At 36.7% G+C, this 14,160-nt stretch overlaps 1 protein-coding gene across 1 annotated transcript in view; it reads right to left on the bottom strand.

The window, feature by feature from the left end:
• Positions 1-13,911, bottom strand: part of LOC149533774 (uncharacterized) — a 32,650-nt gene extending 18,739 nt beyond the window's left edge. The window contains exon 1 of the mRNA XM_089804208.1: positions 11,064-13,911. Within this exon, the coding sequence (XP_089660334.1) occupies positions 11,064-12,605 (1,542 nt within the window). The 5' untranslated portion in view covers positions 12,606-13,911. The remainder of the gene's footprint in view (positions 1-11,063) is intronic.
• Positions 13,912-14,160: the final 249 nt, after the last annotated feature.

Below are 14,160 nucleotides of genomic sequence, written 5' to 3'. Positions count from 1 at the left end.
TTTCCGTACTTGGGCTGGCCAATCGTTCCCCTTTTTTTTCCTAGTCATGCCTAGGTTTCGGGGACGTCCCCTAGTAATTTGCCTTTTTGGGGGAAGGTTGGGGGATGTCCCGTACTAGTCCCCTCGTCCCCGGGACGTCCCTGTTTCCGAAACTCCTGTTTTTAGGCCGGGTACACATCCCCGAGAAACTTAGCATTTAAGAAAGGGAATCGAGAATAACCTATTCATGGAAGACAAAGCATTTAATTCTTAGTGGGCATTTATGTAGCCTCACTCCCTTGTTGAATGGACATGTGTAGTGGGCATTTATTACCCCACTAAGAAAATGCTTCTCTTTATTGGTCTATGTGGACCCGTGCATTATTTGTAGATTGTTTCTTCTTGACCTAACCTAGTTAGGACTAAGAAGGCAAAATCTGGGCCATCGGTTACTGTTTTGAATCAAGCCATTTGTTGTAACCAAGGACCTATATAAAGGCTTCATTTCTCATTTATAAGTAGTGGAATTTCAAGATTGTTGTTAAAAGCTACCAGAGTTTTCATTGTTGGTTTCATGGTGATTACCTGATATATTTTGGTTCTTGTTTGATTTCATGGTGATTGCTAGATATATTTTGGTGCTAACTTGGTTTCATGGTTCCCTCATTTAGATTAGATTGTTAGATCAAATGTTGTGATTTCAATGGAGAATGCGATGGTGTTTTGATGAATTCCTTGATTTATACTTTTGCCAATTTACTAATTGTAAGTCATCTTGCAAAGTTAGTCTGAACCCATTTCTATGTACATTGTTTGTTTTGATGGTGTCTATTGTAGTATGAAAATCATTTGCATAACCCCCTGAAGATTGAACCGGTTTCTGCATAGTTGTAGTTAAACTTGGCAAGGCAGAACTTGGTTATTTGGGAACTCGTCCATCAAAGCAGTATTAGTTGTTGTTATTACCCTTAGGAGTAGATTAGAATTCCTAATACCTTCTTTGCTTTCTGCATATTTTTTGAAAACCCAAAAATGTTGTTCATTGCAATATCTTTTGATAGCTCCCATCTTGTATGATTCAAAACCAATCTAAGTGAAACAAACGTAAGGCCCCTCATGATTAACAGCAAATCACATTTACAAGTGAGCTTATCCACAGTCAAGACCTAACATGAAAGGAACTTTCAAGTTACCAGTACGATCTTTTTGCAATCTTAGCATACGCAAAACTTTGATCAAGAGAAGATAAGATACCTCACTATTTTGTTTTATTGTTGGCATCATAAAATGCACATCAACAATACACATGCTGTATCAGACTTGTTTTGGCCTTCAAATGGGTGTAAAATAGGTCTAAAAGGTCTGCTATAACGACACATTGAATTTGAGGATACCAAAAGAAGTCACAAATATACTTAGAAAAATCAAACTCCTCGGATGAATCTTCAGACTTTGGCCTGCAGGCTGCAACTTACCAATCTCTGTGTCATGGTGTCTCCAATCAATCTCAGGTATTGTGTTTTACCTTGTGAATGTGCAATAAAAATTTGTGTATGATTCAAAACCAATCTAAGTGAAACAAACGTAAGGCCCCTCATGATTAACAGCAAATCACATTTACAAGTGAGCTTATCCACAGTCAAGACCTAACATGAAAGGAACCTTCGAGTTACCTGTATGATCTTTTTGCAATCTTAGCATATGCAAAACTTTGATCAAGAGAAGATAAGATACCTCACTATTTTGTTTTATTGTTGGCGTCGTAAAATGCACATCAACAATACACATGCTGTATCAGACTTGTTTTGGCCTTCAAATGGACGTAAAATAGGTCTAAAAGGTCTGCCATAACAACACATTGAATTTGAGGATACCAAATAAAGTCACAAATATACTTAGAAAAATCAAACTCCTCGGATGAATCTTCAGACTTTGGCCTGCAGGCTGCAACTTACCAATCTCTGTGTCATGGTGTCTCCAATCAATCTCAGGTATTGTGTTTTACCTTGTGAATGTGCAATAAAAATTTGGAAGGTTTGGAAGCTTAGGGAATTTATCTGATTTTTCAAGAAAAAAGGTCCATATAGAGGAAATCTTCAGATTTTGGTCTGAAACTCTTTACCCATTGGTGCATAGATGCCTCCAATCAGTCTAAAAAAAAATCAGCATCCATCCTCATCATTGGTCTGCAATCATGTTTGGATATATTTGGGGGGCTGAAAATTTCATATGATTTTTCAAAGGAAATTGCCCTACATGAGAAAAATCTCAGACTTAGATAAGTAGGAGATAATTTCCACAGCAATTCACCCCTGTGAGCATCACCTAGATCCAATGAGTGCTCTGTGTTCCATTTATTCTCATGACAGATGGATTCATGTTGAACCAATACTCATGAAAAATGGGTCAATGAGTTTGACTCAAAAATCACAGAGTTAAATCCTGATAGCAATATCACAATCTCAGACTTAGTCTGGAGAAAACATGTTATCATCACAAAAATCCAAATTTGTCCTTACAATGATCTGCAATCATATTGGGCATGAGCTGGTAAGTAGAAAAATTCGAAGTTCTTTTTTACAAAAATTGCCCCTTTGTGGAAATTTTAGAATTAAATCTGAATATACTGTTATTGCAGCCAACTCACCTTATCTTCATCTCTTGGAGGTCTGATTTAACACAGCAATCAGATTGTTTAATGCCCTTCTATGATTGAACTTCCAGCTCCCTGGACTTAGGCAGTTTCTACATCACCTACTTGACTTTTCTCAATACCTCCTTCAGCCACTGAACCACTCCTTTACTCTCTCTTATGGATGTAGCTTCTCCTTTTAAAGAGGTTTTCGGTTGATCCTTCACCTTCCAGAAGCTTGTAGAACTTTATTAATTATTTCCTCTTTATTTAAATAATTTTATATATATAACCACCAAGGGGAAAATTGACCAACGTAGGGAATTGCAAAAAATTCACGAAGTGCCCTTTCACCAATCAAAATAGGGAATTCAAGGAAAATCGATCCATGCAAGTATAAATCCTCACACATCATCCTTAGTTATTTCCAAGGGGAAAAATCAACTTATCTCTGGATAAATCCAGAAATTTGAAGGGAGAATCCTTACTTTGAATCTCAAAATTTGTTGTATAAACCCAGAGGGAAAAATTGCCTTGCATCTAAACTCTTCATTCACACTCCTTATTGACCCATGTCTGGACAAATGGCTCAATATTTTGACTTTCAAGAAAATGCCATTCAAATTGGGAAGAATAATGGTATGTCCAGATTTTCATCATTTTAAGTTGGGAAATCCATGCCATGTCTGAATTTTCTTGATTTTAAGTGGGGAATTTCATGGTATGTCCCGATTTTGTGTACTTTTATAAAGATTGATTTTCTTTAAGATTTTGACAAATTTAAGGAACAACAATTTTTGTAAGGGTTCTAAGGCCCTTATGCATAACATGTGTTTATATTATATTTTGGACTAATTCACTAGCCAAAATATTAATACACTTGGGATTTTAGGCTCAACCTACTACAACATGGCTTGGAAAGTCTTTATTTTTGAAACTCCCACTTTAAATTGCAACTTGACAACTTGATTTCTCATTCACTCCTCAATCATTTAAAGCTTTAAATTGCCAACACAACTGCCAAAACCTAACAACTATGAGCGAAAAGAAAAGGTCCCCATTTGTAATGGCACAATGCTATGAAAACCTCAAAATAGGTAAAATGTTCCCTCTCCATCACTTTGGAGAACAACCCCCGAGAGGGATTCACAATACATTCCTCTTGTGTAAGGAATCTATGGACGTGATGTTTTGTCCCCAACATTCCCCACCCCTATCAAATATAAAACTTCAAAAAAATCACATAAAACGTATAAAACAAAAAACTAACACTCTATGGAGACCCATCACAAATAAAATATATATTTTACTCCCAAAAACTCTATCCAACATTCACTTTTGTGTTTTCACATCAATCATTTGCATTGTTACAGTTCACTTTTCCATCTCCAAAGAAGAAAAATCATGCACCACGGAGCTTCTTGTGGCCTTGACAACCTTAAATCAGGGTAAATGGCAAGTACTTAATTGTAGTTTCACTAATTTTCAACACAATATTCCTTTGGGAGTTCACTCTCATCGAGAATCGAGTTTTTGTATTTTTAATTTTCCTTAAGTTCAATTTTTTGTGGTGTCAACATTTTTCTATTTTTGTGAGGCTTTCCTAATGGAGAGGGGATAGAGTGCCCCCTCTCCATCCCTGATTTAAATTTCTTTTGGAGAACATCCCCAAAGTGGAGGAAAATCCCCAATACGTTGACATTTTGTAAGGAATCGATGGCGGTGACTTTTTATCCTCAACATCCTCGTGATGTTAGGACATCCCCCATCCCTATCAAAATTAAAATCCTTACAAAAGTCACATAAAACATACCAAACAAAAACCTAAAAACCCTCTATGAATCTTAATCAAGTTAGGAATCTTAATCAAATTAGCAGCAAAGAAAGATAAAGCAATGAACACCATGCACATGAGACCATCAAATTTGCATGGAAAGTCCAAGAAGAAAAACACCACAGTGACATCCAACTCACATACTACATGAAAAAACAATTATACAAAGATTGTTTTAGGCTCACTACCTAGGAAGCCCATCAATCCTTGAGTTGTCGGCTAAGGCGCATTGCCTTAGGACAAGATACAAAGGACTTGTAGTCTCACACCACTACCTCAAGACAAGATACAAAACTAGGAAGAAGGATTCACTGTCTTCAAATAGGATACATAAATACTACGAATCAAAATGAATGAGCCTTCAACATACTGCCTCCAACAATTCTCCAATCAAGAAGTCGTCCTTGAATCACTATCTCAAGCGACCAACTTCATGACAATCACCACACAAGTACATTGTTTAAATACTAGTATAATTATTGATATAATTGTGAAGGCATACCATACAAACTGATCTTCGCACTTATATTCAACACATTTTCGCACAACTCACTTCACACATAACACCTTGAAATGATCTCCAATGTATATCAATTTCTTCATCAAAACCCTCAACGAGGACGGCCATAAAAAGCATAGACAAAAGTCCTATCAAGTTGGTCACCAAACACAATTGCGATATTTATGGTCTGCTCCAAGAGATGAAGGGGACCTAAAACATTATAACACATCCTTCTAACTAGCTCCAAACAAATTATTTGCATGCACAAACACATCCTCCAAAGTTGGCGACAAAGGTAACATTTAGATAAACTTTGTAGCACATGACCAATTGGCCCAAAACATAAGCTCTACTAAAAATATTTCAATATGGAGCTTCACATGCCATGATAGGTCCCAAACAAGATCTTAACTTCAAACACATGTCTAAACCAGAAGAAATATGGCCCGAACCAAGAACCAACATAGTAAACCAGTGAGCTACAACAAACCATTCTACGAAGAAACAGAACTGAAAACACTAACTCATAAATGAACTAAGATGCCTCACAAGCATGTCCTTCAAACTGCAATACCAGAAGCATCAATGTGAAGTGATGCGGACCATTTTCCATACCAAACCTTCAAGAAACAGACTGTTAGCAAACTTCAAATACCAATCACATCATCTGCAATGCAACATAACAGTACAGCTTACACATAACATAAAAATTGTATCCAGAACCGCAAGCACTCATCACCAAATGCAGAGGACTGTGGAGCATTCTTCTAAACAAACTTTAAATACTCTCTCGTGCATATTCCATCGTCTAAAACTGTAGCATTCTGGAAACATCAAATTCTCACTCAAGAGCAATACCAGAGAATATAGGAACATCAGAACATATATTTCTGACAATCTCCTCACATCAAATTGACATCAATGAAAACACCAACAAATATTTCCAACAATGTTATCTAGCCTTTAACTCAGAATTAAAACTAAATTATCAAAAGGAGTAAACATTTCCTCAAATAATTGTTCTTCAATGCTTCCATTGTTACTTATTTATACAATTCACCAAGATCCTTGTTGGTGAACATTTCATCTGCATCATGACAATCCAATTTAAGTATGAATGCTGTCAAGTTGATGGATAAAGATCCTCCGCCTCCATATTTTAAATTTAAAAAACACCGTCAAGGTACTCCTAGCTCAACTTGTTTGTCTTCTTGTTGTCAATGCTCTTGAACAAGCTCCAACAGCACTAACACCTAGCAGTATTTCTCCAACAGCACTAACACCTAGCAGTATTTCAGGCCTGGGAGAAAACATGAACAGCCAGTCTCTATAGATTCTAGCATTAAAAATCTTCTAGCAGTAGATAACTTTCTGGTATGAGGCCAAAAATTAGAATTACATATATCAAACAAGTGTACAATTAGAAGCTATTTTCCTCCTATCTAGCCCTTGTTCTTGTCTCCTTTAAATGCATAAAGGTGAAGAAAATAACCTACCCTACAAACCCTTCTAAACCTTCAACACATGTACAATAATGTCTTTACGGCCTTGTCTACTGACATATTCTCTATACATGTGGTCAGGCCCCACTCCTCATCAGGCCTTAAACGTGCCAAATAACAAACTTTGGAGTTTGGGTATTGTGCCATGCCATGTTTTGGTTTATGGAATTCATTCATCCATCTACGATCACCGATAGCCCAATGGTCCATATTTATCCTTATTCCCACGATGGAAATGTGGAATGGCCTTAAAAGAATACTTGTGGATATATTACACAAATCTACCAAAATCGTTGTGAAAACCTCATCAAAAATTGCCTTTGTAGCAATCTCCCTTTCCATTCTTTTGGTTATGGAGAGTAACACATATTGCACACAAAAATAACAAACATATACTTGAGAGAAGGTATCTCCCGTATGATGCTATGTAAAAAGATAAAGCTTATGGCAATTTTTGTCACCCCTAATTGCACAACCTCCTTGTCTTTTGTTTGCTTTCTCATCAAACTATGAACCCCAACTATTAATGCAATAAATTTGGTAAAGTTTCTAGCATATTCCACCACTTTTTTTATCTATTTGATCTTCCCAGTGTCCTCAAGCATTCAATCCAACTGGAAGGCAGGAGCCCCAACAAATGATAGAATGATCTCTTACATAAGTCTCCCTACAATGACAAATAATTTGGAAAATATTATCTAGCCCAAACTCCTAGAACACCCACTCCAACAAAATGCACAAATCTCAGCATTCTTCACTTGGTCAAAGGCATCTCTATAGACTTCAAGAAAACCATTATGCCACTCAAAGCCCCTAAAATGTTAATCAGCACTAGGTTCTTGGCATTCAACAACCCATCCAATAAAATGTTTTATGTCATCTTCTAATTTGATCTTCTACTAGCGGTCACATGTTTTTAATGTATTCCTCTAACAATGGGCTACTAAAATTAGATGAAGTTAATTTCTTAAACACTACTCTGACGATGGTTAAAGCATTTGCCAATCCATCTCAATATAGGGCATTAAATGGTACAATATAGTAGTAAAAAAAGATTCATCTGCTGTGCTCACCTTGTGTGTCTCTTGGTTTCAAGCAGTACCTAAAGAAAGAAGGTACCTTAAAAAAAGAAGGTTGTGTGACTAGAACATTGCAAGAAATGAAAAAATTATGCAGAAACTTTAGATGCCTAGAATTTTACTCAAGGAATGTCATGTGCCAAAAAGAAAATATCCAGATGATACAGGGTGGCCATTTAAGTCGTTACTAAAGCAAGCACTTCCCCTGTCCTCTTCTTTTCCATTTTCTTCTCTTCAAAAATAAAAAGGGGGACATTCATTTATCTCATCACTTGACTACACAAGTGGATATCACCAACCAGAAATCTGAGAATAGTAGTATTTCAATCGAGATCTCCTCTCACATTAGAGCATACCCTTGATCACACCTAGCGTACCATACTTCCATGCAAGGTCTTTTCTGGCAGAGGTTTGCATTGCACACTGTAGATTCTGGACACTGAAAAAAAAAGCAGCACAACAATAGATACATCCTTCAAACTTCACTCGATCAGTAAAGTTGAACAATCAATTTGGTCTACTGAGATTGCAACCACTGAAAATAAGAGTGAGATACACACAGAGGGAGAGAGGGAGAGGTGGAGGGAGGGACAGACAATGTTTTAATTAATGTTATAACAAGTTTCGCAAGAACTCATCAAGTTTGCAAACTATGATTTGGTCAAAGAAAGACTGGTAAATACCATATACATAAAACAAAGTAAAACAAACTGTCAAGTCACTTCAAGATTTGTTTGAAGATGATGTCTTCTATGTCAGGGTAGAAAAGTTGTCCGAGTGTCATAAATGATGTTTTTTGGGTTTTTTGGTAAAACAAATTTTAAGATATGTGAAAACTTGAGTCATATAAAATCAAGCCAAGATTGATAACTAGGCAAATTCCATGGTTCCTCCCCTTGATGAGGAAAACACAGCATAAAACAACTTGTTTAGCCTGTCATAATACAGTGTACCACAATGTAAATTCTAGCAAATGTTTCTTATAAATATAAAATTTTAAAAGAGTTGTCATCCAAGTGTAGTCCACTTCCTTTTATTATAGGTAGACTGATGACATTGTAGTAGTTCAATGTACTTGACTATGGATTTGAAAGAACAATTCATGTATGATACAGTTTCTTGAGCATTTGATTATAATTCTTAAATCAGTGCAAGGAGATAGATTCAGTGTCAGTTACATTTATGAGACCATGGGCAAAAGCTGTAAGGAAAAAAAATGTAGAGTTTCTGCAAATTCTGAAGTGAATCAAACTTATATTGTACCTTTTCTTAATCTGCTGTAGATGATCTTAAAAAAACAGTCTTGTTTGAATGAGACGTTATAATTCTGGAAATGCTTCTTCTTCCTGCAATTCGTCTTAGGGCAGTATTGATTTAAGGAGCAGACTTCAATGTGTTGTATGTCCTTAAACCTCAATCACACCCACCTCTTATACCATGACCAAAGGGCATGTCCCCTAAAGGGACATGACCCTCTCTAGGTCGGCCCACATTACCTTCTAGAAATCGGCACTCAAGGAGGATGATTAATGATTAACTAACATAACAATTTAGTTATAGTTTAGTACATAACATTAAATCATTTCCAAGGATCGCCGCCTTAGCCAAGTGTAATATATTTAAGTGCCCTAGGATGGTATTCAAGGAGAAGAGTAATGTGCGGTCTGCACACTCAGACCAGTATGAATATCACTGTTGGAAGTTTAACCAAAAAATCCCCTATAGAGATGTTATTAAGCAGCAGCATTATAGATCTTTACATGCAATTATTTACTAATTTAGACAAATAGTTTTTAAGGCCTTCTTTCACTGATGATAGAAAGTGGAAGAACGCATATACAGATATACATAAAAGATGCTTCTAGATGAGACCTGAATAAGAGCCATATTCAGCTATAAAAGAAGACAAGGACATAGGCTCTCTTTGCAAGTAGAATGGCAACCAAAGGACGGAAGCTCTTATTGCCAGGCATATTTATAAAGTCAACCTTTCAAGTTTAACCTTTGCCCTCTTCTTGAAAGCTAAACATGGCATTTATCTTCGTCTCGTCTAGAAATATCTTTTAATGACCATCCTTTACTGACAATGGAAGTTAAAAAAGGCATCACCAAGTATACATACAAGATGTTTCTAGATGAAACCAATAACAAAACCATGTTTTGAAATAAAAGAAGAGGAGGGCAAAAGGCCTCTTTGCATGTAGAATGACGATCAAAGGAAAGCTCTTATTGCCAGGAAAATTTATAAAACTGAAATTTCAAGAGTAAATATTCCTATTTTAAGTTTTCACATTCTTATGACAAATCATTCTGCCTTTTCGATTGTTCAACACAAATTGGTCCAGCTCCCTATATATTTTTCAGATCTCTGGTAGGATGACAACAATGATTGTAAACCCAACTCCTGAGTTTTAGAAATTCGCAGTTTACAAAGTGGAGATGAATGACATTCACACTTCACAACTCAGAACATGACATAAAAGCAGATGAATGAGTGAAACTATGTTCACTACCATTGTTGAACCCACCACAAATAATTGGTAGGAACAAATGTGAAGACCATTTGGTTATTTGATCCAAAAGCACAGAATCTCCAGGACTAAAAAGTTAACATTTACAGTCACTAGATAACTAGTTCTGATTTGATGCAGCAAAGGCAAGAAGAAAATCTGCCAGATCAGCAGGTAAATTTACAACCAGTGTATATTTGAGGTTGAGGAGAGGGTGTTGCAAACACAATCAGCATGGGGTCCAAAAAAAATTTCTCGTGTATGTTGATTTTCTGTCTATGCATGTATTTTGGATTCATTAGAACTTCTATCACAAAATATTATTGTCTTTGAATTATGTGCAATTTATAGTTCAATTAAAATTTGCTGTGTGAAAAAAAATTGCCAACTTGATTTTGCTTATAGTTAAATGCCTTAGAATATTGAGATTAAATTCGCATGAAATGTTCCAAAGCTTTGTGTTGTAATGATAAAGAACAGATTTGTGAAAGTCAGCCAGGTTCAAACAGCAATTCTTCAAAAAGCCCATAACTCAATGTGCATGTCATGGCGGTTGATTACAACAGAAATATGGTAAAGTGAGGTTCTATAATACTGAAATATGATTTTTAGTCCATTTATGGGGTATTGAAACTGAGGTGCATTTATTAGTGCAAGACCCAGTTGTGAATTCACAGACTAATCTCTATTGCGAAAGCCTAAGAAGAATAATAATTAAAATGCACACTTATTATAGGAATTTAACCATCTATAGTAAGATATATCATTTAATGGAGGATGTATAAATAGTAAAGGTCGTATAAATCCAACTAACTGAGCCATCACAATGCAGACGGTAACCTTAGAAGATTAAAATATTTCAATGGATTACTATATACTCAAAAAATTTAAAAATGTACATAATGCTTACAGTGAAGCAAGAAAGTGTCAAGAAAAGCAATGAAATAGATACAAAGACAACATTGAGCATAATTTACTTTCAATTCACATATGAAGCTAAAAAAAATATTGTAACTACTACTAACCTTTGTAAGGTTAGGGTTGCTATCAAGAACTGATTTCAGACCATCATCAGTAACCCTCAAACATTCCACTAAACTCAGACACTGCAAATGACCTTGAGCCCTTGATGAAAGCTGTATGAGAGCATCGTTTGTAAACTTCTTGCTTAAAGGATGTTCCACATGCAGATGCCGCCAGAGAAGTTCATCATTTTTCACTGCAGCTCTGAGAGATTTACAAACCCTCTCAACTGATAAAAGATCTTGCAAACGAAGATAGGCAAGAGAGAAGAAAATTGCCTCATGCGGTGAACCTCCAAGAGCCTCTTCATCACTAAAATTCTCAAACTCGCCAGGCCATATCCCTTTCTCCACTTGCTCACTGTTGTTGCCATCAGTTAAGGCCATACCTGGACTGCATGCCATATGTTCTGCAATGTCTTCTTTACTGCACCTTTGATGTACTTGGGTCAGACTATTCTCCTTTACCAAATGCAAGACACCTGAATGAGGATTGATAAATTTTGGCACCATATTTGTTCCCTCTAACGCATTCCCCATACCAAAAATATGTTCAAGCCACTGCCCATCACCAGCTAGCTTTGATATAATGTCATTTTCTTCCTCTCTTAGGGGAAAGATTCCTTTTTCCATAGTAACTGCTTCACATGCCAAATTACCAATCCTTGTTGACATTCTATTCAAGCTACTCCGTAGCTTTGTCCCAAAGTATTCTCCATGTTCATAGAGATCATCTTTCTGATTTTCAGGAACATGAAAATCCAACATAATATCCACAGCATTCCATGAAGGTGCAAGAATTTTCTGCTTCTCTTGATTGGTTTTGTCCTTGGGTGCACTGTCACTTGCATTTGCCCTGTAATCATTGCATCCTGATAATCTTTGATATTCTGCCTGATCTTTAGAGCTCTTCCGAAATGAATTGGACATACCCCATTCTGCAAACAGCAGATTATCTTCCCTCACTATGTTTCCTGGCTTCCCCACTGAAGTGCATATATCCTCTAAATTAGAATAACCAATTTCCCACAACTCAGACAGCAAACATTTCATATCAAACTGTCTATTATGGCTCTCTATTTGTGCAGTAGCACCTAGCTCGTCAGAATCCACGGCCAAATCATCAAACCACTCAGTAATAGATGTAAATGTTGTTTTCAAATCCATTTCCCTGGCTCTGGTTTCCTGAGAGAATCCTCTTTCTCCCAATCCAGGTATATCCAGATTACTAACATTCATATTCTCAGCATCTTTCCAAACCTCCTTGGGGGCAAGTGACATAGACATTTTATCATCAAGAACCCAATCTCCTTGAACGATCTCTCCATGTCCAGCTGACCATTGGTAATTATTAGAACTTGCAATCCAGTCACCAGGAATAGCTGCAACCTCTTGTTTGGCGCTGTCAACTTCAATGCCCTGATCCAATTTCCAGATATTGGGAATTGCATACTCACGGTCATTTCCTTCAGCTGCCTTTGAAACAACCACATTTTCTGATACATTTCCCCCAAATAAAGCATATGGAAGAAGATTAGATGCCATCCTTATTCAGACTACAAGCACACAATCAAACCTTTCCCCACAAACCTTAGAACTAACTGTGGAGGTCTTAGAAAGTGGAACGTTCTTATTATAGTTTCAGATTACAAAATGTAGAGTTGGCATCTTTACCACTATTTACCGTGATCAGAGAATAAAAATAGGAGATAGAACAACAATCTCAAGAAAAGTATTCTCCCGGAAATCTACAGAATTTTGATTTGAAATGCGGAGAAGATTATTACTGGTCGCCCCTTGCAAAGGTGGTTTGCAATATAGGATAGAATTGCTGCAGACTTGGTAATTTTGATCTAGTAATAATATATCCTTCTTTCTTGTTGAAATTGTACAGTAGGCAGAGCACCAAGGACTATGATACTTGCAGTTCCAGCAATGCAAATTTGTCGACGCAACTTGGGCAGTAAGAACACAAAAATATGTTTATAGTGCCTCAAACTCAAATGTAAGAAAAAATGCCTTGATTGAAACTTCTGTGACAACTCTTGAAAACTTGTTTTTGGTTTTTTGTCCGACTAGTAAGATAGACGGCCTAATTTACTGGTAAACGGATGACAGAACTACAGAAAACGGGAAAATACGATACTCAAACCCTAGAATATCAACGCAAAAACCCTAATGAGGATCCACGCAGGTTGGAGAAACTTAATTGATTAAAAAAGAGAAACGGATAAACTAAACGTATGGGAAAATACTAGTACGTTGGAGACAGGCGTGATTTTTTTTTTTTTTTTTTAAACTTTTTTTTATTTTTTTTAAACTGACTGGGATTTTTCTGAGAAACTGTAAAAGAAACCTAGCCAAATTGTAGCAAACTAACGGCCTGAGAATATAGTGAAACAGTCACCAAGCTGCAGCAATTACAAGGGCGTATGACCCGATTCAATACACAAATGGTTCGAAATGGCGTCAAAAACAGTACAATTCTTACGAAGCGGCAGCTAAAGTGTGACAGAAAACAGAACTTACGTACCAGACGTTTAAGATAAATCTGCAATGCTTGAAAACTACCCGTCTGATGTCTCCGGCTGCTAAAACGCTTAAGTATGCCTATTCTGAGCGGAATGCAGCGGGATAAAACTGAATTTCACGTTCTGAGATGCAAGAAAACTACTGCAAATGATTCTACAAGCTAAGGAATTGTGAGAACAGTACGTCCAGCGATCCAGAACCAAGGTGAGCGAGGCCGAAAAATCGAACGGTCTAAAAACAAACTTCGTAAGACAAGAAGAGTGAAGAACGAAAACACTGCAGAAAGAAACGAATTGTCGACGAGTACGATATGAAGCCCCCGGTCACATGGTAACGTAATCGTAGGCTTAAGCAACAGGATTTGTTGATCTGTGGGCTTCTAGATCAGAGTACTTTTTGATATGACGATAGGTAAAAGTTTTGGGGCAGATTTGGAGTGTGGGGTTTTCATTTTGGTTTGGGGATGTTGAGAATACACGTGTAAGGAGTTTTTGTTTGTTGTACAAAAAGGTCCAACTAAGACTTTATAAGTGGGCTTTTCGTAGATGTTGCATGTGGACCACAAGTT

The sequence above is a fragment of the Cupressus sempervirens genome, chromosome 10, assembly GCF_028749045.1.
Source record: "Cupressus sempervirens isolate cs-2001-9-10 chromosome 10, ASM2874904v1, whole genome shotgun sequence".
Classification (NCBI taxonomy): domain Eukaryota; kingdom Viridiplantae; phylum Streptophyta; class Pinopsida; order Cupressales; family Cupressaceae; genus Cupressus; species Cupressus sempervirens.
The sequence above is the reverse complement of the archived record's forward strand: the minus strand, read 5'-3'. Positions and strand labels throughout refer to the sequence as shown.